Genomic DNA, 25,235 nt, shown 5'->3' with positions numbered 1-25,235 from the left:
TTAATTCTACATAGTGGAAATAACAATCTAACAAAGACCAGATGAAATGGTCATAATTCTCAGCAGAAAAGAAACCTCACCAACAATCAGCATTAATAATACTTAATTCTGCAATTCTAGGTCCTACATCCCCAGCTTCAAACAGAAAAACATTCAGATTTAAAAAAAAAAAAAAAAAGACCAAAAAAAGAACAGCAAAAAAATTCAACTTCCTTGTTCTTTAACTGTTCAAATCAAATTCTTCCCAAAAGCAAGCACTTTATTCTGATAAAGGACAAGTGCAAGCATGATACTTTAAAATCAAGGAGCACGCTTAGGAGTTTTATCTGACGCAGAGATTTCTGCCTCATTGCAGAGCTAAAAGAAAGTAGTACCTAGAACCCATTGCAAGATCTACTGCAAAGTACATACACCTTAATTTCTTGCTTTCTTGAATGTAACCATCCTTTAGTGTCTTTTCTTTTTCTATGCATTAGCTTACATAAAAAAATTAGCTAAGACCTACCACAAATACATTAACCATCTCTTCTAATACAGAAGAGAAAGAAGTGTCAATGGTAACTGATTGATCACTGATAGAACACAATTATTCTTTTTTTGTCTGAAGGGGTGTCAAAAATACATGGATCTAACTGTAGCTAAAAACAGAGAATAATATATACATTCTAAATCAGAATGACCTAAGCATGTTCCAATTAGAATAACCAAAATGCAGGTAAGTGCAGATACAAGATCAAATTCCATGCACAATTAGACAGATTGTGCATTCAGATCTGGGATCTGCATAGGCTAAGAGATCCCATTGCAATTACAATTTGTGTGGAATTCTAGTGTTCAGGGGAAAGCTGACTTTTCAAGTGGACAAAGAGATCCTTGCCAAAGAGGAATTTAATGAAATTAGCAAGATAACTTAAGCAGAGAAAGAAAATACAGCTAGCAATTTTTTCCACTAGAAAAATCTTGTTACTGCAGGACAGGCCATCTACAGAAATCACAAGGCTTTGCCTCCCAGGGCTAGAAGAAATGGAAAACTGAATGGAATAACTCCTGGTGCTATTCTGGGAAAGGTGCAAATAACTATCTTCTTGTCTGTTGACTGCACTGACAGTGGCCCTTCTTTCCCTTGCATGTTCACAGTACTTTGCAGGAACTGCTCACACAGCCCACCTACTGTGAACAAAGGATTCATGGATTAAACTGGAAAGAGTAGTGAATCCAAACTCTTAGAAAAAGGAGTCCAAGTGTTTCCTTACAGAAATCCTGAAGTGTGCTCAATCTCTAAAACTGGTAATAAGCTTGATCTATTTTATCAGTTTCCTACACAGTCTTCATCACTTTGGTCTAGCACATCTGTAATAAAGAGAGAAGCAGAAAATTCCAATGAGATGTAGTTTTGTTTTTACCTGGCATTGGCTCCTTTAAGGTCACAGAAGTGTGAGAGTAAAGCTTTCACTACATCGTTGCAGACAACTTTAACTACATCAATGTGACTCAGCCTCTGTCGCAGCTGCTTGGCAATCTCCCAAAAGTCTTCAGAGAGCAGCTGGTACAGCTGCCCCTCATCTCTGCTGAGTTGCCCATACCAGGACAGGATGTAATCTCTATAGCTGTAGTCAAACACTGAAAGGAGAAACAAAACAATAAATTGCAAAACCTGCAAAAGGACCAGGCACACCAAGATAGGAAAAATATAATCCTCCACCCTTCTCAAAAACTGTATAGGTAATAGGCTTCACAGCTACTTCTTGCCAAAGTCAGGTTGGCGAGGTTACAGCAACCTGCACCTGACAGGTTACTGCAGGTCACTTTGCAAAGCAAAGCCTTTAAGTGGATTTGCTCAATCAGGTTACCAGCTACACACAAACCCTAGACTAATACCTGTCTCTCAGCAGTGGCTTTCGTTATATGAACTACCATATAATCTGTGTCTAAAATATTGCAGACTGAAGACAGTTTCCTTTACTTAGGAACTGAATAGGCTCCATTCCAAAGTCATGGCTAAAAAAGATTTTCTGGATTTCCAAAGTAATATACAATTATTTACAAAGTAATATAAACACAGAACACCACCACAGAAAGTACATTATAGGATGCACAGAAGAGCTAAGAGAGAACAAGTGGATTAGTGAGACCACATGAACTTTAAAAATGATAAAGCATTCCAAACCATACCAACAGGCAATAACCAATATTACTGTAATTGCAAATCCCATGGCAACACTGTCTTCTACCATTCTGACTTTGCTTTTTGACATTGTGTTCCATTCCAGCAAGTGTCCTTGGTGGTCTGAGAGGGAGCAGGAGGTGTTCAGGGAGAGCACAAGAACTATTTAGCAGTTGCAACAAGACGGGAGAAAAGCTAGGGTTGTAAGAGTCAATTTGCATCTACCAGAGGGATAACAAAAAGGGGGAAATAAAGTCATGTGCCTGATAATTTGAGCAACTTCTTTACTAAGAAGCTGGTTTCAAACTTTCCATCTCATCTGCCAGTGTAAGCCCATGGTACAAAGTAATCACAAGACTCCACAATTTCTTACCTTCCACTTTAATAGGAGTTGTTTGCTTGGTAAATTATGAAAATCTCCCTGGCACTGGTGACAGTGTACTAATAGCATATTAACAGGACAAAAACTTAAATACTTTCACCTGCCTTTTCAGGCAAAACTAGCAAACCTCAACGAACATAACTCTGACAAAAACATTTCCAGAGAAACGGCTAAAACTGATAAACATTTCTAGTCAAATACTTCACCAATTAGCTTCCTCGAGTTTATAAAGAAAGAAACTGAGTCACTCCAATGAGTATGCTGAAATATATAGTTAAAAGCCTTTTGACAAGTCATTTCAAGACTTTTTAATTAATAATTCAGAAAAAAATTCCACAGTTCCGTAAACAAATACATAACAGGTTTGAGGATTTTTTTTCCCCTAATCCAAGGGAGAAAAAAGTATGCAGAGCCATATAGCAGGATAGGAACTTCCAAAATACTTTCCTAAAATAGATTAAATATTTCACTGAATATTTTCACAGAGTGATAAAAACAGTTATAAAAAGTAGTGGGCTTCTGATAAGCAAGAAGAGCAATTACCTGTCAAGGCATCACAGAATACAGGGAATAGCATTTTAAAAATCTTATCTCAAGTCTTCCAACAATACACATTTTAAGAATCTATTTTTGCACAGCTGTCCCCATGTCCTTCTGCAGCCACCTTTTTCTTATAGCTTAATTACTCTCTTCTGTTGCAAGATCTGAAAATCTGTGGAAAGTTGATCACAGCACAAATTCTTCCTTTTAATCTAATCCATAAGACACCAATAATTTCTCAAGTGCACTTGCAACACACTGCATTGAGGTTTTTTTTTAAATCAGCATCACTGGCAGGTAGTGACTTTTCAGATTTTCTTACAGACACCCTCTCTATCCTTTGCAAGGGTGCAAAGTAGCTATTTCTTCAGCATCTTTTGCCCAAGAAGATAAGCCATGCTATGGAGTGGTGGCTCCTACAGAAGTCTGTTCAACAGAACTCTACAAAGAAAAAGCACAAGAGCAGAATTTGCAATCCCTTAAGGATATATTGTCTTTCAGAGAAAATCTATTCCTAATGACTCTTAATTTACAACTATTTTTAAGCAACTCCACTCCAAAATGATCTCAGTTTCCAGCACACTACACAACAATTCTTTTTGATTCCTTTTATCCACTCATGGATTCTGTCACAATCAATGTGAAAGAACCACAAAATCTGTTGGCAGTATCAAGCTAGAGACAAAAGATCATCAATTATCACCAAAAATCAGCCATGCAATTATGAAATACTTCAATTGTGTTTAACTCTGCTAGTTAGATACTTTCAACACCTTAAAAGGATTACACTACTTTAAACCCTAGTTTCTTGCACCTGTGTTTTACAACTCTTACTTTGCATGTCTTCTGTAGTTTCCTTGTCACTTCTGAACCTTGTTGCCCTTCCTGCATCACAACAGTGCTGTTCTCTATAAAATTCAGGGTTCTTTAGAGCTTAGGATTTATGCCCAAGTGAGCAGTGAGACAGCTTTTAAACAAAATTTTAAAAGGACACTAGCCACAGACACTAACAGCAACCAGTTTAAGACTGGGTAAGACACTGCCCTGTGTCATCCTGGCCATGGTGTGCAGCAGCTGCTTTAGTTTCATGCCCATTGATGCAGCTGGTGCCTTTTCAGCACTCTGAAGAAATACAGGAAACAACTGTAACAATTTTATACAGAGCAGCTTGCTCCCTTCAGAGGAGAAATCCGCTCATGCATCTAATCTCATTTTTATATGACATTTTCTCTAAAATATTGAAAACAACAGTCAGAAGACAAGGAAGTAATAAAAAAAGAAGCAGAACACATTCAGGACAGAACCTTACTACCACTAACTCATCCAGTACAAACATAAACCAAATTTCTTCTGATCAAATCAAATGCAGTAACCACAATGAATCTGGTGCAAAACTGTAGAAACTTGTACTGGGTTTTCTAAATTAGTTCAGAAGATCCAAATCCCAAGTTACTCCAATGTCATTAAATGTCTTTCCCATGTGAAATTGAAGTTAAACTTGTTCAACTACTCTTTTTAAATACTAGCAGAGTTTTGGGAGTAGAGAGCCAGAAGCTTGTGTGGAGGTTTAGTGAGGATACCCCTCTAGATCCTTCCTTCATTCCCACACATGTCCTACAGTAACTGCTATCCCTTTTTCCACATTCATTTATTCATTCAGAGGTTCAGTGGCACCACCAGGACCTGCAGGTCAGACTGGCTGCAAATCTGCAGTTTGCAGAGCTTCATACTACACAGTTTTTATATTGCTAAGATTCATTATCCAACTTTATTAAAAACAACAAAAATCTGAAGAATAGGGATTAAATGCCTACTCTTTTTCTCAAAGCAATATTAAAAAATAGAGCATAAATATTATATGCAAATGCAGACACAGACTTACAAGTTTCAACAAGCAGTAATTGTCCTTTCCTGAAAACCCTGGGGAAGCCATAACCACTACATTAATTTATAATCAAATCCAAAACTCTCCTGTGACTGTATGAACAAATGAAGAAAAGGTATAGCTACAACACTGCCTTGAATTATTCTAGAGCAACAAGCATTGCAGGGTGTAAAAGAGAAATACAAGGGTAATGTGAATTGTGTTAGGATTCTGCAGGAGGAAACCATCATCAAAAAGGCAAGAATCATTACCAGAATTCTGTGCTACTACAACACTAGATTCTAATAGGCATGAATGGGTTATAAGAAGCTATACTTTCAATGAAAAATACTTTCAATAAAAAATACTTTCAATAAAAATTACTAGAAAAAGACAGACTATACCACAGCTAAGTACCTGTAAAGGCACTGTTCTAGAGAAGTAAATGCTAAATGTTTTTTTACTTGTTAGAGCCATTACCTTTTCCCCCTGCCAAAAGCTAATTCAGACAAAAAAAAACCTAAACAACAAAAAACAATGACAACAAAAACCTGAAAAAAATTTTAAACCCCTACATTAAAGGTAGGTTTACAATTACTAATAAAATTGCTAATAAATACTCTGAATATTCAGTTGTATAATTTCCAAGACATTAGCATTGAAATTGAAAGAGATGAAGGCCATTATTCATTTACAGCATTTTAGATTTCATTATATTTTAGCTATACAAGTTAAGGGGATGAGGTTTTATGCTTAATATTAGCTTTACTGAAGTTTCTCATGGCTACTACATCTTTACTTACTTAGACCATGGTGTAAAAGGCTGATTTAGACAAAATGATGTCTAAATGCCAACATTTCAGTGACTGTGAACTAGCAATAGTGGTTTAAAGATCTTCAGTGCTCTTCCAAAGCTTGTGCTTGGAAAATCACTAGCATTTATTGGTTTATTTTTATATTCAAATTCTATGAAACTGCCAGTTTTAGCTGGTTAGACCCTATCATTGTGCATGGATGGACTGGCCCTGTGCAAGAAGAATCCCTGACAGTCTCCCAGTTCCCCAGTCTTTGGTTCATTTTTATTAAAATTTTCTCAGCATTTGTGTTTTACTGGGTTTTTATGCAGAAAAAAACCATGAAAATACATAAACAATAGAGGAAAAAAAAGAGTTTAAAATATCTAGGAAATGTAAAATAAAAAAATAAAAAAAACAGACAAATTTACGTCCAAATAATCTTCCACATGCACCCCTTGCCAAGAGTTCCTAGTTTCAAGTGTTTGAATCCCAGTAGCAGAGATAACATAAATTCAAAATGGTTTGGTGATATTATGAACCAAAACATTTTTTTAAAGCTGTTTTTTGAAAACATTAAAAGAAAAAAAAGTAACAAAAGAACACCCCAGCTTTTCAAATAGAGTGCAGCAGGAGTTACTACCAAATATTTTCCTAAATGTCAACAAGCACATTTTAAGTTGGGAAATGAGATAGAGCTTTTCCCAATCTTTCTGTAAAGGGAAGTACAACCTTACATCCCTAACAGTTAGATCCTAAGGGATCAACACAGACAGACAAGAGCTAACCCATAGAAAGAACCTAATTAAATACCCAAAATATTTCCAAAAAAATCACCTCAAGACATGGTTGAAGGAAAATAACCCACTCTGAAAGAAGAGATGGCTCTCTGGCACAAAATATTTTAAGATCTAAGATACAGGTGAATTTTCATAGCAGAATAATTTCACCAGTAGAGCTCTGCCAGGATTTGAACTATGGCCTGAACTGTTTTACTTACTCATAAATGACCCAGTAAAGCAGCTAAGTGATATGAAAACCATTCTTCTTGGCACACTATTAAAACCATAGAGACAAAGACTGACTGTGAAAAACAACAAAAAGGCCACAGGATCTGGAGCAATAAAAATGGAAAATGAAATTCAGTTCCTGGGTGGCCAGCTACCCCCACAGCAGATCAATCTCCTGACAGCTGCAGCATCCACCCAAGCAGTACACAATGTGCAATCAGCACGAGTGTGACTGGGCACAGCCTCTCTCAGGAGACATCTCACCACACTGCTGTGTGGATGGAATTCAGACAAGCAACAGGTAGCACTAAAGGGTATCTGTAGAAGTGGTTTATCTTCTCTTTTTGTAAGATAAATGAAACTCAAACAAAAATCAAATCAATCTCTCAAGAGAAAGCATGAAAAGTACTGGGAAAACATATTTCAGTGTTAGTTACTCAAGTACTACCAGATGAAAAGGAGACTTGGGGTTGACAACTAAAGGTCTTTTCATTCTGCTATATTCAACAAGGAACCTTACACTTGTAAGGTTACCTTACACTTACAAGTGTAACCTTACACTTGTTCTGATTTTAAACACTTAGATTTCATAAAACACAATTCACTGTGGCAGGGCTAATTCACAGCTTTCCCCCACCCTGTATCTACAGGTAAGACAAATATAATTTAATTAATAATGAAGCAGCACTCTAAAGCACCGACCTGTTATACTACTCTGCTCTTAATGGAAAAGAACATTTAGGGCTGTAAACCAACATATACAGAGGTTCCTCTTGGTGGTGTTTAGTGTCAGGCACATTGTAAAATGATGATTCCCAACAATCTTATTATATGGGCTACAACAAGACAAGACGCTATATAAGACACAGGCAACTATTATCAGCCAGCGACCATCACAAGAAAACAAACATCTAATAGTTATTTCAATAAGACTGATGGTTGAAACAGAAACATGGATGATTCCTTCAGTTAAACCAAGGATATGACCACTGTCTATCTTTCCAACCACATTAACAGACTATGATTGGAACATCAGGAAAAATGCAGTAAAGCAAGTGGCAGCTTGAAGTGACACAGAACCTCAGGTGAACCACACTAAACTCAGAGAGAAAAGTCCACAGAGATTGACTAGAACACCAGCAAAAGCATGGCATGACTAAAGATAACAGGTAGTTCTGCAGGGGTTAGCAAGGCAGTTAGCAACTAACAGTAAACCCCATGCAAACTGAATTATACAATGATCAAAAACAGTTGAAATTAACCAAATTAATTAATTAACCAAAGGGCTGTCTCTTCATACCCAGCATACCTCAGCATTTCTGAAATCAGATAACCTTATCCATGCATCTCCAAGGTAATGTAAAAAAACCAAAAACAAAATAAAAAAACACTCCCCAAAACCTCAAGAGGCATTAGGAGTCCAAACAGGTCCCCAAGATTAAAACCTCATTACAATTGTATGTCTCCTAGCTAAACGAATAAGGCTCTCTAAAGCATTTTGTTGAGTAGCACATTACCTAGACAGCAAAATGTTGTCAAAAATTCCTGGGATTTATAGATACTTTAATCCTAATCAGTGCAAGATTGGAAACACAAATACAGATGGTATTTTTTATATCGCTAGTAATAACGTTTTATTTAACCTCAAACTTGTGGAGGGGAAAAAACAACAACAACTAAAACAAAAAAAACATACCACCATTCACACCAAGACAACTACAAATTTCAGAAATGTCACAGGCAAGAAGTCCTGTCTATTTTCAGAGAGACTGATCATTTTGTGCTAATAAAAAAAACTATTGCTTCTGGGATTGCATCCAATATCTCAAACTTAAGATGACTCAGGCACCTTTCAAACCCAAAACACTTTGTATGGTTAGAGCAAAAAGTACTGTCTCATCTTTGTCAAACTGCAAAACAGAGAATTTGGCTTCATCACTTAGGACTGGAAGAAATAAAACAAAATCTGACAAGTTTGCTTTCCAAAATTCAGTGTGAGAATGGAGGGTAAAAGCTACTCTGAAAAAACAAAATAGCAGAAAGGCATGAGCTGTCACAGCATAAGGTACTTAACTCCGAAAAATGAATCATCTAAGGATTAGTAACTTAGTTTCAGCCTTCCTGAGTAGGGATGGCCTCATGCATCCAACTCAATGATGACATAGGTTGGTAGTGTTCTAATTTTACAATTTTGCTACATATCCTACTAATAGCTATTCATAAAAATAACTTTAAAAACAAAACACATACCAAGTCTAAAACCAACCTGTTTAAAACAATGATAATTTTCAAAGATACTCTCCATTTATGAAAAAGATAGGAAAAGATAGTGCAAAGAAAAAAAAAGAAAAAAGTATCCAAAATTAGATAAAATATTTACAAAAGGTTGATATACTGTATCTGCCAGAAATACAAATGTTGATTTTAGATTCAGTTTGAATGGCAATAATTGTACTAAATGGGAAGACTATATGCAAGAGTATATAGCACTTCTCTATTCAGGAAAACCCAGCCAAGAATATTTTAAGTGTTACCCCTTTGCTTTGTGTGTAAGTGTTAACAATTGTATTTCAATGTATTTATGTAAAAAAACAGACACTACAATGACAAGATACCAGTTGAATAGCAAAAGCAACATGACATTACTCACTACAGTGGATTTCTTGAGAAGATTAAGACCTTGCCACTGTATTTTACATAATGGAAAAAATCAGGGTCATATTTTAAAGTCTTGGAATATTGTGCAGTTATGGTTTGCTAAAAGGACAAGAGATATTCAGATTCTAATGCACCTAAGACTCACCTTCTTTCAGGGCTTTATCCATATTGTGAGAAATAATCACTCTCCTTGATTGGATTGAATCATGAGAGCTTCCAGACCAATTACTCTGAAATTCAAACAGAACATATATCATAAGAGGAAGAAATAAACCAAAATTTACAGAAGGATAAAACTGGAATTCAGAAATAGTACTGTATCATTTAGTCTTTATACAAATATCGTCACTTCATATGGTTAAAACATAGGAATGTCAATTGTCTATGAGGTAATTATACATTGTTCATTAAGCACATATTAACACTCGTGTACTGTACATTGTACAACTTGCAAAATTATCCTCAGTGAAGTTTTTTTGGTAGAAAGGAGATGCATTCATTTGCAAGACAGTGCACTGAGAAAAGGACACGCATGTAACAAAACAACTGGAACTCTTTTACTCAGTATTTTCACAGCAAATAAAACATTTTTATAGCCTACTGTGACAATGGACTTAATTTAGCCTCATAAACTACTTTTAAAACAAAAGAGAAGCCTTTGGATCTGCTACAGTAATTTTGGTTCACATTATTTTGTGTTTGTTTCTTCAAAGATACTTCTGGGCCTCTGCATTTTAAGCTGCTGTCCTATACAAATATTTGTCTTTATTGGAGTATTCACTCCCACAGTGTCCAAAAAGGTGGGCATACAGAGAAATATTTTTCAGTGTATAGACAAAGAGCAGTGACTCATGATGTATTTATATAGAAAGGAGTATAATTCAAATAGAAACTGAAACAGAAATAGAAACTGTTCCCACTGTCAATCAGCTTGGAGCTCACTCTCCTTTGTAAGGAGAAAACCCTTCAGAAACATCCCCAACATTTACCAAAGAATAGGAGAGTATTATAAGCCAAGTAAAAAGACAGTTTATTAAAGGCAATATACCATTATTTCAGCATTTTTTCAGGCTAATACTCTGTATTTTGGTTTAATGTTTTTTGTCTACTTCAGATACACGCATGTAAACTCTAACAAAGTTCATCTAATAGGACAGAGATAAAGGAGTCTATGCACTACTTTTAGCAGCAAAATAAATCTCTTCAGGCTCACTCACACCTAACACAGCAAAGTGTACCCATGCCTTGAGTGCCCCCTGCCCACAGCCGATTTTTTCCACCTTTTGGATGAATTCAGCAACACTCCCTAGACTTCTTCCAGTCACTATTCTGAGACCATGAATGGGGTCTTCCAGCTGATTTCTTCCCTCCTTCACACTACCAGTGGCAGGAGCAGCAAGACTTCAGCACATTTGCCTCCATTTGCAGTCCTCCCTAACTATCAAGACTATAGTTAATGAGGTGTAAGAGCAGAGTATTTAGTGAACCACTATAGATTTCCAATCCCCTTTTTGACAACACTGGTAAAAGCTTCAGCCATACCCAGCTAAACATCAGGAGAAAGTATTTTTCCTCTTTGTAAGGACACTTAGCACTATTTGTAAGGCTCCAATACATCATCTCTGGTTGCTAATGTTATCACACTTCCTCAACACAAAACTGTGTTAATGCCAGTCACACAATCACTTCAGGATTTTTCTGCTTTATTTGCAGCACGAAACTGCATGATTAAAAAAAAAAACCAAAAAGAGAGGACTCACAGAGACATTAAACACCCCAAGTACCTTAAGGGAAAGGGTTTAGAAAACCCTATTAAACAAACTCACTCAGGTCTTTCTGTGAAGAAAGAGCTCCTAAACGTGAGCCCACAATCCTGACTCAAGCTCCATGCTCAACACACTCCATCTTCCTTAACACTCACTTAGCCTGCTTGGGTATCCTGCAAGGCTAATCCTTCTGCTGAACTGAGTCCTACCTGCATGGAGGTCAATGACCTCAAGCTAACTTAGGCATCAACAGTTGCATCACATACATTGCAGGAAGCATTTTTTACAGCCTGAAGCCTCATAAGTGCTCCAATGCAGTGATCACCAAATTACTCCTTTCAAAACTAGTTTAAACACAAGTTTAAAACAAAAAAAAAAAAAAAGCAAGCAGCCTTCATATAGTTGCAAGAAGGTAAATACCTTGTTCCACCTCACCACATTACGATCCAATCTATGCAATTCCAAAAAAAAAGAAAAAAAAAAAAAGGAATTGATCATTTTATCCTTCAAACTTGAACACTCATTTTAAGAACAATGCAGACTACTGCTGCCTCAGCAAAATGCTGCCTCTTGAACACCAGACACCAACTCACATTTCAGACTGCAAGAATACATTCCATTGAGAGTATCCTCTACAGCTGGTACATTTAACTTCTAAAAGGCACCATCTATTAATATTAAAAAAAAAAAAAAAAAAAAAAAGTTGTTCAAGACGTGGTAAGAAATAATGTAAAAGGTAAAAATGAATATCACCACTAGCAATAGTGATTCTGCTGCTGCATTAATGTAATTACTGAAGGGCAAAGGAAGATGCAGAGTGTATTGGACTTTATGAGAACTTTTCCATATGCATACAGATATTGCATACAACCATGAACCATGGAAGAGAAAAGAAAAGAGCAAAATAAACCACCTTGGTTTAAAACAAGGTTTCAATTTCATTAAAAAACAAATTTTCAAGAACAGATGAAAATTTAACCTTTGAATAAACAGGAATGTTCAAGTGTATAGGAGTGATCATAGAATGATCACTAGGTGAGAAAATACTTCTAAGATCATTGAGTTCAACCATTAACCTATGATACTGGTTGGGTTAGTTCAGGTTTAAGAAAAAAAACTTCAGGGAGACCTTACTGCTGTCTCCAACCACTGAATGACAGGATACAGAGAAAACAGAGCCAGACTCTTCTTGCAGACACAAGACATTGGGAAACGTTGCAACACAGGAAATTCTCATCACAGCACAAAACTATTTTAATCATGAGGCTGCTCAAGTATCAGAATGTGCTGACAGGCTGTGGAGCCTCCATCTCTGAATCTTCCTCACTTTGAGCAAGAGGGTGAACTAGATGCCCTCCAGATATTCCTGAACCATTTATCATTCTTGATGACCCTTCAGAGAGCTGTTAATTTTATTTCATGATTGATAGTGTATCAGATGTAAAGGTGCCTTGTCTAAAACAGCTGATCAAACTTCTTTTTTCTTCCCATTTTATGAACTTGCATTTAGCAGAATCAAGACTTAAGTCTTGTTAGTTTAAGTTTGCTTTCAAAAGGTACCGTTTCTGTGAAAATAATAATGATGAATTAGTTAAATAAGCAGGCACCCCCAAGTAAGATGACATATGGCAACAAACACCTTAAAAACAACAGTAACAACTTGGTAACACAGACAACCAACACCTGTAATAACAGAATGATTTCAGAAAACTCACAGTCTAAGCTCAGCTGTAACAGCTGAGATAATGAAAAATACAGCATATATCACTGAAAGACTTTCTTCCCACCCCTGACTCAAGTCAAATAGAAGGCATATGTAGAAAACAGGCTCCACTAGAAAGCCTAGATTTGAATGTTTTCACATTTTTCATCATGCCATTCACCAAAAGAAAAATGGTTCTAGATTTCCTGAAACAGTTGGCATAACCCTGACTGAGCCAAAGACATTTGTAAATGCACTTAACAAAACTAAAGCTCTAGTTTAGATGCTCTTTTATGCTGATTAAAGCCTGGCATGTTCCTCTAAGTCCTGACTTGCACTATCACAGCCCTCAATAATATTTGTTTTTTTAATTGGTGTCAAACCAATTGGGTTCCAGTCTGTAGATTTTATTTGTAAACAATGGCAGAAACCAGACAGAAACATAAATAAAACTTAACAAAAGGACTTGAATGGGTAGGGGTGGAGCACATTTTGAAAGTACATGCTGAGAATGAGGTTGCTAACCAACAGGGAGGGCTGTTTCCTGGAACACTTCAAGTTTTCCTCAGTTTTGACTTTGCTTGCAGGCGGAAAAAAGGATGTGTGCATTTCCTGTAGACTTCTGATCAACACTCATTGTTTGATACTTTTGAAAACTATTTAAGAAGAAGAAAGCAACAGTCTGAATGGGCCAAGAAAAAAAAAAAAGCCTGACATTGAACCTGAAATTTTTTCTTCGGTTCAGTCTCCTACAAACACAAAAATTAAGTAAATGTCATTTATTGGTTTAAAGGGTATAAGTAATTTTAAATCGGCTCTGAAGATACCAATATTAAACAATAAGGAATTAAGAAGGTATTTCAGCAACAACACTCAACAAACAGCAAAGCACAGGCAGAGAACATGGTAGTACCTTCCACTACCAAGAAATTCATTTGCAACACTTGGTTGGCATCAAATACAATTTTTAGAACACAGCAGCATAAAGCCAGGCACTTGCTACAGACACACCACATGCAGCCTTACTTGCCATGGAATTAAGGCCAGAAGCAGAGAAAAATTTACAGTTACTCCTGTTATATTAATTCAGTTATAACAAAACTAGAACAGAGATCATGACAGATGCCACAATATAAATGGGCATAGTGGATGAGGCAGTTTAATCACTGATCTAAAAGGCAAAGACTGCATCTAATTCAGCACACACAAACCAACCTATTACCAGTTACTTGTTCCTCCCACTGTTGCCCTATTAACTTTCCTCTTATCTTTGTAAAACATACATTAACATCAGACTGGACCTTGATAATGGAGTCTCACAGCTCAAACAATATTTCACTGAATTCTCCATAAATTAATATTTAACAGATGTGGATAGATATGTTATTATCCACATATTACTTCATATAGGTGTTCTTATCCAAACATTATTTTAAGTAATGATACAAAAATAAATTTCTATTCACAAGAGTTAATATTTTTAATTCATACTTATAGTGCTCTTTAAGATTACAAGGCGAGTGTGTATGTGTGACATTCAGCATTAAGGGATACCATAATTACCAATTTAAAAGTCAACATACTTAAAGCATTTTAATCCTATTAACTTAAGCATCATTATCTCAATAATTATTTTATGATATCATCTCATTATTTCTACTAATACAGTTGCTCCTGGAATGTGTAAACTTTATTTATCAGATGGGGATCTTCCATCTTAATTGCACCATGTTTAAAACTGGAGAAAAAGTGTAGCAGGGCAGAACTTTCTTCACTTGAGATTTCACAGAACACCAGACAGATATGAATAAAAAAATGAAACATTTCTCAGGTGTTACTTTCATTCTCATCAGTACAGCCAAGAAATAATTGGTAAGTTTGCATTCAAATTGCTGCTCAGCAAGAAATACAGCATTATCCAGTGCTGGAATTTTTAATATTGCCATCAAAACAAAGTATTAAATGAATTCTCAAGGTACAGGCATAGCCCCAGTTTACTGAACATTTCCACACTCTCCTCCTCTGTAAAAAGAGACAACAAGAACCTACGGTCTATACTTCAAGGCCAAAGGAGCCATATGGCATGAAAAATAAATTTCTGGCAAGCCTGAAAAACCAGAACAAAATCATGCTTGAGCTGAAGAGTGTCAGCTTAGCAACTAGAGACAAACTCCTGCGAGGTCTATTGCTATACCCTCCCTGTACATGACTTTTCACCATACATACTTTTTATAGGGTGTTCTGTCTTTTCAAGAGCAACACAAAACATGCCAAATGAGCCATTATCATTCATATTATTACCATTAACTTGTACCGTTTCACTGTGCATATTTAATAGGGGAAACAATGGTATAGAACGCCTGGTCACAAAAAAAACTCCCACAGACTACACAAATCTGTTCCACTCCTAACCACATAATTTCTTTATCTTTTTAACCTCCTGAAGTAACAAGCTTTCCAAGGTTGAAGCTTGGGAAATGATACAGTATTGTATGTAACTCTTTCCTTGGGTAAATTCTACAGCTCTCCTTTGCTGAGAGCAAGAAATCAAGACTTGGCAATACAAGAGAACTTTATGTGATTTTATTTTCAGAATGTTTCTGATACATGTCTATACTATTTTCAATGCCAAAGCATACCTTGAATGCAGGATGCCTTCATTCTTGACCTTACTACAGAGGTTTTATAACCACCCTGAGGATTTCCCTGCAAGAGACTCAGACAGTAAGATCTCTATGAGCCCACCACCCATCCTTACTGACTTAGCAGAGCTTGGTTATCAGGAGAAACTCCCTAGTTATGTCTTCAATCATAAAACACCGTTTGTGTGAGAAGCAGTCCCTACAGAGGTAAAAACAGCCCATAAGGGATGTCAATCTAACACAAAGTTGAGAAAATTAAATGTCAAGCACAATAAAATGCAAAGCTGACAACAACACAGGATCCAATGAAAAGAATCAGAAAGGACTCCATGACAAGACATGTCCAAATATACATCATGATGAAAAATGTGTGGAAAACTAAGTCTGCTCACTGCTAAGGAGTTATGGGACAAGAAAGTGAGAGACAGAGTCTGAAAAACATTTAATTTCCTGAGGTCAGTCTCCTGTAATAATAAAGTTACCACTTCAAAATTACCCCTGCAGGTAATCAACATACACAATCCTAACAAAGTTCCAATTCTGAAAAAGCTTATAAATCCCAAATTATAACAGATGTTCCACAGATCCCTAAAAATAAACTATACCAGAAATGTCCAAATCACAGGCCTATGTTGAACTATATCTGAACACTTGCAACTCTGCAACATTCCCTTAACATTTTCTAAATATTTTTAAATATTTGTGGAATTGGTAGAAATCATTAAAATATATTTTCATTATTTTAATTTCAGGACTTCCCTAGCAGTAAACTCAACCAGATGATCAAAGGCTCATTGTTGACCTGCCTGTGAGACAGAACTAAGAACAAAAGTATGAGACTCTGAGTTCTTAGTGCATTAAAAATGACTAAACATATCTTCTCCTTTCAATCCAGACACAACCCATCAATTAAAAGACTGGCAGTAGACCAGAATATCTGCTTGCAAGCCCAAGACAGTTTAAAGCATGACAAAAGTGCCACAATCAGACACTGCTATTGCTTTTACAAAAATCCTACAATTTCAGAGCTCTAAATATCCCCTGTGCGGTCAGAGAATGGAACAAACCTTAGAACACACTTGGCTTTAGGTTTAGAAAAGCACATAAATACTTTTGAAGTCTTACTAAGGCATGAAGATCAAAATTGGAAGGAGTTAGGAAGCTTATCCTCTTTCTCACAGTTCCTCCAAACTACTTATTACCTCAAGAACTCTTCTGCATCTCACTTGAAATTTATGCCCACAGATGGCAAACCTTCCACTTCCCACAGCTGCTGGGGCTCCTGCAAGCTTACCTTCACAAGCTTCATCTCAGGGCAAAAGTCCAACAATGAAGGAAAACAAAGCTCTGTGTCCTTTCTCTCTGCTTCCCTTATGTTCTTTGCAAAGGGCAGAGCACTCAGCTTGGATACTATGACAGAAACTCATCCTCAGTTAAGTTGCCATCCCTTTTGAAACATTGGGACAATTTCCATTTCACTACACATCCTCCTACGGCTTGGATAAAAAGCAGGACTATGCTCCAGGATCCAGATAATTCAACAACAACCTGATCCAATGATATAAAGCTTTATACATGTCCTCTCTCCACTAAGGGCAAATTCACAAAAATACACATTCAAGGATGGAACAAGCCTTTAGGAACATAATACATGATCACATAGTGTGATCTGGCTTCAGGGCCAGAAAGCAAGAGTAAACTAACACTAAAAATTGAGAGCTATTAAATTGTAGTAAATAATAGTGACCAAATAGGTCAGGAGATAAGTTTTAAAGAAATACTAAAAATAATTGACAACTGTTAATTGTAGGAAACTAAAGATAGGACATTAGAATCCATGTATCCTTTTCATGGGGGGAAAAAAACCACATTATTATCCTTCTGTTAGTGCTGCAGACAGACTAGGTAGATCCTTCTCTATACAGAGTACCATTCACTTAATCTGAATTTAAAATGCACCACTTAAATCAAATAAACTAATCATTGTTTTTTGCATTATTTAAATTAAGTTGATAACCCAATTCCCTGTTACTCAGAGATTTTGCTTTGAATCAGAGTCAAAACATTATGCTGAAAAGAAAACCCCATCTCTGCCAGGTTTTTTTGGCAGAGAAACAACTACCAAACGTGGGAAAAAGTGTTTTCTTTCCCTTTACCACTAGCTTGGTTAACATGGTTCTTCACATGAGTCAAAGCCATCTCCCTCTACAACCACACAATGTAAAAGGAGTTTTGGGAGCTAACTCCAATTTTAAAGGGTTACATATGTCCTAACCCAGGGCTATCCTTGCTATGAGCAAGTCCACTGGTACTTGAGAAATGAAAATCCCCCTTAAAACAGACATTCTCACTAAAGTACAATTGGGTCATCATGCCTTTTTGCCGTCCTGCATTTTGCTGTTCTCCTCCATCACAAATAATCTTGCCCTAAAACAGCTCCTGTGACATGCTGAAAAATACCTGGCAGTAATGTACAATTTCAAGGACTCATTCAATTCCTATTATTTCAGTATCAATAGAAACTATTCATCAATATTATCAGCACCTGCAAATACTTAAAGTAATAAGTAATATAAGACATTATGAGTTGCCTGTACACCTCTTCCAATGAAACACAGATCTTTATGTGGAAGCCAGGAGACTGCCCACATAGTTTTTGTGATAAGAGCGGTCACCTACAGAAAAACTACACTGAAAGCACAATTTATCATGGGGATATAAATCACACAGCTTGCTTTGCAATTCCTAGCAGATTTCAAATGTTCTTGCTGAGATACCTGACTTAAGGAGGAAGTCTTCATCTTTCAAGTCCTAAAGGAGTCACACAAAAAAGGGACATCTTTACATTTGAGAAGATGGCTTCTCTAGTTGTAAGTTCAAGCAAAATGAAAAAAAGATATGCACCTTGCTCTTCTGAAATCCAAATCTGCAACACTGCACTTCCTCACTCATATTCTTCATTTGCATGAACATATCCATGAAAATCAACGGCACTGAACTCTCACATGCTAAGTGGTTGCTGAATTGAGAACATACAAAAAACTCCCTTTATTCAGCACAGCATGAGGGACTCCATCCAATTTCCCTTTGAAGTTGGTCAAGAGTACTCCCGCTAACTTTCCAAGAGCTGAGTCTGACTACCACTAGAGCAAACACTTATTCCTGAATACTTACTGTTTCCTCACATGTTAACCCCAATGTGAAAAATCATGCAAAGAATTAAAAGTGAATGGTCTAAATTTTGCACATAAAACACATGAAGAGTGAGATGTTACATTTTTGTCCTAATTATTAGGCCAACAGGTAGCTCTTCCTTATTCTTGAGGAAAAGAAAAAACAAGGCTGAAAACGTTACAGCTTTACTGTCATCCTACTACTGGCTCCCAGAAAAGAGAAAAGGATCAAAGTTCTAAGAAAAACATGAGAGTAGCATTTGAATGATAAAAAAGCAGTGTAAATGCAAAAGGATGCAGAATGAAAAGACTAAAGCAGGAAATTTTAGTGAATGGCCTACACTTCTATATACTACCTATCTAGACAATTTTATTAACTTCACTTACATGTTGCTGAAGCCCCATCTAGAAAGTCTGCTACACATATACAAAATCATGTTCAGAAGAATTCTTCATAAAGCTTTGCAGTCCTGAAGCCATTTCATACCAGAAAGAAATCAACAAAACTATAAATTGAAGGCATGAGAAACCAAATTAAGATGCCTAGAATTACATCTTCTAAATAGAAAGGGTAAAATACCTTGCTCCTTTTTTGGACATCCCATTCATAGTAAGAAAACTTTTGGGAACAGTGCAAAGAGGGAGGAAAAAAAAATTAATGAAGTCAGGGAGAGGGTAATGAAACAATCCTGGGAAAGGAGTTTAGCAGGTACTGCTGCCTTCCCTACCAGTGAATTTTAAATACCAAATTTCAATTCCCTTCTGAAACAACAAACACATCCCACAGAGCTACTATAAATGCAAACACTACAAATTAGACCACACAACAGCAGGTGTGCACTATTTATATATACAAATCCAATGGATGGATACAACAGGAGAACATCTTCAAGAGAAATGCACAGTAACACACCAAAAAAAGTATAGATGGTACTGTAACAGAAGTGACTGTTTGTCTCTGGACAGTTCTAGTTTCACTGCTGTTCAGGAGGCTCACATTTTTCACAAAGGAGGAGACAAAGCAATTTTTTTTTTTTTTTCAAATCTTGGCTTCCCAAATTAAATTGATTTTTATGGTTCAGCTGCTTCACAAATCTGAAAGTTGCTTCTCATTGCGGCAGCAGGGAGATTTTGATTGATAAGTTTATATATAGATATTTTTGGTACTATATAAAAGTAAGTTAACTCACCCAGATGTTCAGGTAAGTACACAATCCACAAATGCCACTGGAGCTATGGCATTAACACTGAAACATTTATTCTTGTAAATCTGAAAGCAACAGGAGTTGCTCTTTTGATGATCAATTGATCCATTTACATATTTTTTTCTGTTTGGTGTAACATAGTTGTACGGCTAAAAACAAAAGCATATAGCCCTTTACTAGGAGGTGCCTATTCACCTAAGAAACATTTGTTACCTAGAACTCCTATGACAAAAACCAGCTGTACAATCCCTAGCTGTACCTACCCCTTTGCTTACCACTTTGTGCATTACATCTTCTTTTTTCACATCTTAATGCTCATACACATAATTTACTCTTCAAAAAGCTGAGTGTGATGTTGAGTGTTCAAAAGAAAGAGGATGTTTAAAAAAATTCTACAGTAAGACAGAACGAGTATCACACAGAGCCACACATGGATCCTGAATGCACCTTTGCGAGTTGTATTATGCACTGAATTTAACAACCCCTGGCCAAATGATCCCTACTGACAATACTCTGCCAGCCTCCATTGAATGCAGACCAGGAAAAGCATGTTGCTCCCAAACACATGCTCCTTCTCTCCCTAGGTGAAAGAATGAAGGAATAAACCATTCCTTTAGGTTGTTAGCAATTCGATTGAACAGACAGAAAGACAGCTGTATCGGCAAGGGATCTGTGACAGGTTCTCTGCCCTGCCAGCACCCTCTGCGTTCTGCAAACTCAGCTGCATGGACTGCAGCCCCAGAAACACGTGATGTTACTTGCTGCTACCGAGTGTACGTGTACCAAATGTAACAAACTGGGTTACCAGAACAGCCAGGCTGCACACCCAGGTGACACAATTCCCTTCCTTTTCAGCGTGCTCTCAGGTATCCTGGCACTACTGAAGGGAAATAGCACTTAGAACAGTCTATTTACTGCTGCAGCAGTTCACGTGCTAACAACCTACACCTCACCGTGAGGGGCCAAGGGCTCCTGGCTGGAGTCGCCAGCTGTAACATTGAACACCACATCTCTGTGACCTATGGCAAAACAGGAGTGTGGGCAGACTCTCAATTTTCAGCAGTAGTTTTTCAGGCTCATCTAGGATCAGCTCCCAAGCACTGGATGATGGGGAACAGGATTGTGAATGGGAAGAAAGTTTCCAAACGCCTCACGCTATCAGTCCCATTCAAAAGAACCCGAAAAATACTAAGCTGGGAGGTACAGACAGATCTTGAACTAGTACATTTTGGAATATGTACAGAAAACGAAATTGTTTCCCTTTTGCACAGAGCTCTGCAACAGCTGGAGTACAAAATGGCACTATGATAACACTATCTGAAACTGTCCAACTTCAGAGAATGCATTAAAGCAACATTGAGCTGCCTCTTCAACCAAGTCTCTCTCTTTCACCAGCGACATTTCAATGGAAAGCGCAGGATAGGATCTATGATACAGCTATAGCGGAGTGAACACAGCAAACCACCGTGCGAGCATTCCCGCAATTCGGAGGTGTCTCTCAGAGCTAAGTGCTGATTTTTCCGGTGCGCCTGCTACCCCCAACACAACTTTTGCCATTTAAAGCCCCGCCGAGCGGCAGAGTGCGGGCAAGCTCCTGCTGCCGCGGTAGGACAGCAGCACACCGGGTTCGGGCGGCGCGGCGCTCCACGGCGGAGCGAGGGCCGCGCCACCTCCGCCCCGCCGCCGGGCAGGGAGGCACCGCCCGCTCCGCTCCCCGCCCGCTACTCACCCCCGCGACCGGCCGGGCCGGAGCCACGGCGGCGAAGTCCGGCGGCGGCAGGCGGCGGCGGCCGCGGCACACCAGGACGATCAGGGCGCCCAGCGCGGCGGCAGCGGCGGCGCAGCCCGCGTAGAGGGCGAGGCGGAGCAGCAGCAGCGCCAGGCACGGCGGCCCGCCGCCCCCTGCCTCGGCCCGTTCCTGCCCCAGGTGGACGACGGACACGGCCAGAAGCCCCAGTCCCGCCGCCAGCACGAAGCGGGATGAGCCGGGATCCTCGTCCTCCTCGTCTTCCGCCGCCTCCTCCTCGCCGCCGCCGACCACAGCGGCGGCCGCCGGGGCGCTGCGGCGGCGCGCCTCGCCGCCGGGGCCGTGCGAGCCCAGCGGGCCGGGGGCGGAGGCCCCCGCCGGCTCGGGCTGCCCGGCCGTGCTGCTAGCGCTGTCGGCACCGGGGAACATGCTGCTCCTGGCGCCGCTGGCAGCAAGCGCATCTCCCGCCGCGGCAGCCCCCTGCGAAGGTCGCCGCTCCCGGGGCCCCCCCTCTCCTCCTCCGCCGCCGCCTCCTCCGCCTCCCGCCGCCACTGGCACCGCTGCGGCCGCCGGGGGAGCCGGAGCTCATGCCCAGCGGCAGGAGGGTGCGCGGCGGCCGGGCCGCTTCCTGGCGGCAGCGCTGCCCCGCGCCGGGCGGCGGGAGCCGAGCGCCGTGGCAGCAGCCGGGGAGGCCCCGCCGCGCCGCTCGGTGTCCGGCCGGGGAGGGGGCGGAGGCGGGGGCGGGGGCGGTGCCTGCGGGCGGGCGGGCCCGGGACATGTGCGCCCGCCGCACCGCCCCGCGGCAGGGCCCGGCCCGGCCGGACCGCCTTGTACCGGGGGCTCCGCCGTGGCGGGGCTGGGGGCGGCTCCGCGCACGGGCCAGGAAGCGGCTACGCTCGGACGGAGCGAGGGGAGTCCCCGCCGGCTGCAGCGCGGAGCTCGGTTCCGCGGAAAGCTGCGGAACGCCGCTCCGCCGAGGGGGCTGCAGCACGGAGGGCGATGCCTAGGCCCAGAGGGACCCGGCATGATCAGAACGGGTCATCGAGGCCCTGGCCAGAGCTTATGACAAAAGCCTTGGCGTGGGGCATCTCAGAGATCCGGACACCCTCCTCAGTGAGGGCGGTATGCACCCCTCTGCCTGCTCCCCCCGATCAGCCAAAGGAAGCTACTTCAGAAATAGCTACTTCAGAAATAAAAAGTTGATAGAACAGTGATGAAAATGGTACAACAGTAATTCTAAAAAAGCACAGCCTCACCACCACAACAGAAGCCTTCTAGCCCTTCTGTCACTATCCTCCCTACGTTGTATATTTTATATCTGTTTGTGGTAGATCTGAGAACAAATTTCTGGAAGAGCACAAGGCTTGCCATATTTCAGCTGTGCTTGGGACACATGTTCATTTTGCCATAGGTGCGGCACAGTTACAGCTCCACCAAATTTGTGAGTTCATAGCAGCTACCGAGCACTGCTGGACTGGGAGGCCTTGATCTCTTCAGAGTATTGTCTGCAAAAATCAGCTTTGTTACCCAGGGTGCAACAAGCCAATAATTACATGCTCAAGAGAGACATTGACTACTTACGTCAGAGTTGTGCAAGCCTGGGTTCTCAGTGGTATTCCACAAATCAAGCACATCGAAAAGGAAAACTTTTTACTATTTATACATTTTAGCAATCAAAATAATTAGTGTTCACTGTCTACAAGTTCCATAGTTGTCTTATTAATTAGTATTTTATCCTCTACTGGTTAATGATTCTCTCGTTTCCCACGCTAATCAGTCTGCATGCTCAGCCTTCTTTTGATTTGGCAGATTTCTTGCTGTGGTGGTCCTTGAGTCAGTGGTTGCGATCTCCCTCTGCTGGAATTACCTTTTATCGAGTTGGAACTGATTTCAGCACAATTGCCTACTTGGGTTTATTGGTTTCCTCCTTTTCTTGGGAGTTCTGCCAAATGTCCTTGTGTCCCATAAATTCTTCATTCTTTGTGTCCACTCTCAGTGGTATATTCTTTTCCCCAAACTTTGTTAACCTTGCCCTAGGTCTGAGTTCACTGAACCATGTCAAGCCCAGAACATTAACAATGCAATTCCACCAGCAGGTAATTTGTTTTTCTAACACATGGACATCACTTAGAGCTTTCTTTTTAGCTGTTGTCTGTTTCAAGGATTATATCTCCCTTCTTCTTGATTAGTCTTGAAAGTATACAAAGATCAAATATAAAAGCATCCTTTCTTAAGAGAATTTTTACATATTCCACATTTTGCCACAAGAGTAGGAGTAAACGGCAATGCTTTCCTTACAGAAGCCACTATGTAAAAGCAGATTTACAAGCATTTACTCATGGGCTTCATTTTAAGAACAGATACCTGTAAACTCTTTAGAAGTGTTTAGAGGTAAAAGGGTATTGGTAAGCAGCTGGTAAGATTGCCAGTGCTCTGTCAGTTAAGGTGTAAAAAAAAAACCAAAAAAAAGCCCTGAATTTTACTTTTTAAACAGAGTTGTTGTTGCAGAGGTAGGAGTAGTGATTTATTTATTCATGCTCTCTAAAAAATTCAAGTGGACTTTACTAACCAGAGGAAGAAAATAAACAAATACCAATACTCTGATTTTATGAATCTTCCATTTCCTTATCACTTCTAGGGTGCAATAGAGCAGCATATATAAAATCAGACACCAAACTTCCCTGAGCTTCTGCTAAGCTAAGCAAGCCAGGACACTGAGCATGAATAGTGCAGGTGTCCGAAAGCCTGTTGCATCCCTGGAACAACACTTGTAATAAGGAATTGTTGGTGCAGAACTGTAATGGAAACAGACACAGAACAGCATGGGGCTAGTCAGGATTCTGAGTTACAACAAATGTTTTACTCCATCACAATCTTTTCTAAGCTGTTTCTAACCTAACTCACAGTGTCTGGCGGTCTGGTGTCCATATACACCTGCCTGAGGTATTAGAGGCTTGCATAACAACATATTTCCTATCAAAATCACAAAAGTGCTTATGAAGTGATTTGAGGTCCCCTGTTGGTCACTTATCAAAGGAGACATGACCCTTAATCTAATACAAAGTCCTTATAGTAACTTAGTCCTTAGTAAGACAGAATATATAATTGTCCTTAGTAAGATAAAATATATAATTCTATTACAGTTTGTTCTATTTAGTGGATATTAAATTGCACAAAATCCTTTAAAATGTTAGTTCAGACCATTCAAAGAGTATCCAAAATTGATTATAATAGTAACATGTCTAGTGTGATTAAAGGTAAAAATCATCATATCGTAATAGTGAAAATATTATTGCAATGGCAGTCCCATGTGAATTACTATGTGGTAAAACATCCTGATGATTCACTGAAGGGCTTTGGGACCAGGGTTTTTTCAATACATACAACCATTAAAACCAGCAGAGATTCTTGCAGAGTCTTGAAAGCTTTTGGATAAAGCCCAGCATGCCAGAAGGCTTCTTATAAAGTTATTTTATTGTCATCAGGTAGAAAATAGAAAGCAAATATCCATCTCCCAGAACACACTTTATTCATCAAAGGTTTCAGAATATACAGGACTTTGGACTGAGTTCAAGATCTACTCTGGGA

At 39.3% G+C, this 25,235-nt stretch overlaps 1 protein-coding gene across 1 annotated transcript in view; it reads right to left on the bottom strand.

Moving 5' to 3' along the window:
* The window catches only part of SNX25 (sorting nexin 25), an 81,334-nt gene extending 59,176 nt beyond the window's left edge, over positions 1-22,158 (bottom strand). The window contains exons 1-3 of the mRNA XM_056489842.1: positions 21,630-22,158; positions 9,558-9,642; positions 1,404-1,620 (exon numbers count right to left, since the gene is read on the bottom strand). Of these exons, the coding sequence (XP_056345817.1) occupies positions 1,404-1,620; positions 9,558-9,642; positions 21,630-22,076 (749 nt within the window). The 5' untranslated portion in view covers positions 22,077-22,158. The remainder of the gene's footprint in view (positions 1-1,403; positions 1,621-9,557; positions 9,643-21,629) is intronic.
* Between the last annotated feature and the right edge of the window lie 3,077 nt (positions 22,159-25,235).

This window comes from Oenanthe melanoleuca, chromosome 4 (assembly GCF_029582105.1).
Source record: "Oenanthe melanoleuca isolate GR-GAL-2019-014 chromosome 4, OMel1.0, whole genome shotgun sequence".
Classification (NCBI taxonomy): domain Eukaryota; kingdom Metazoa; phylum Chordata; class Aves; order Passeriformes; family Muscicapidae; genus Oenanthe; species Oenanthe melanoleuca.
This window is presented reverse-complemented; position numbering and strand designations above follow the sequence as displayed.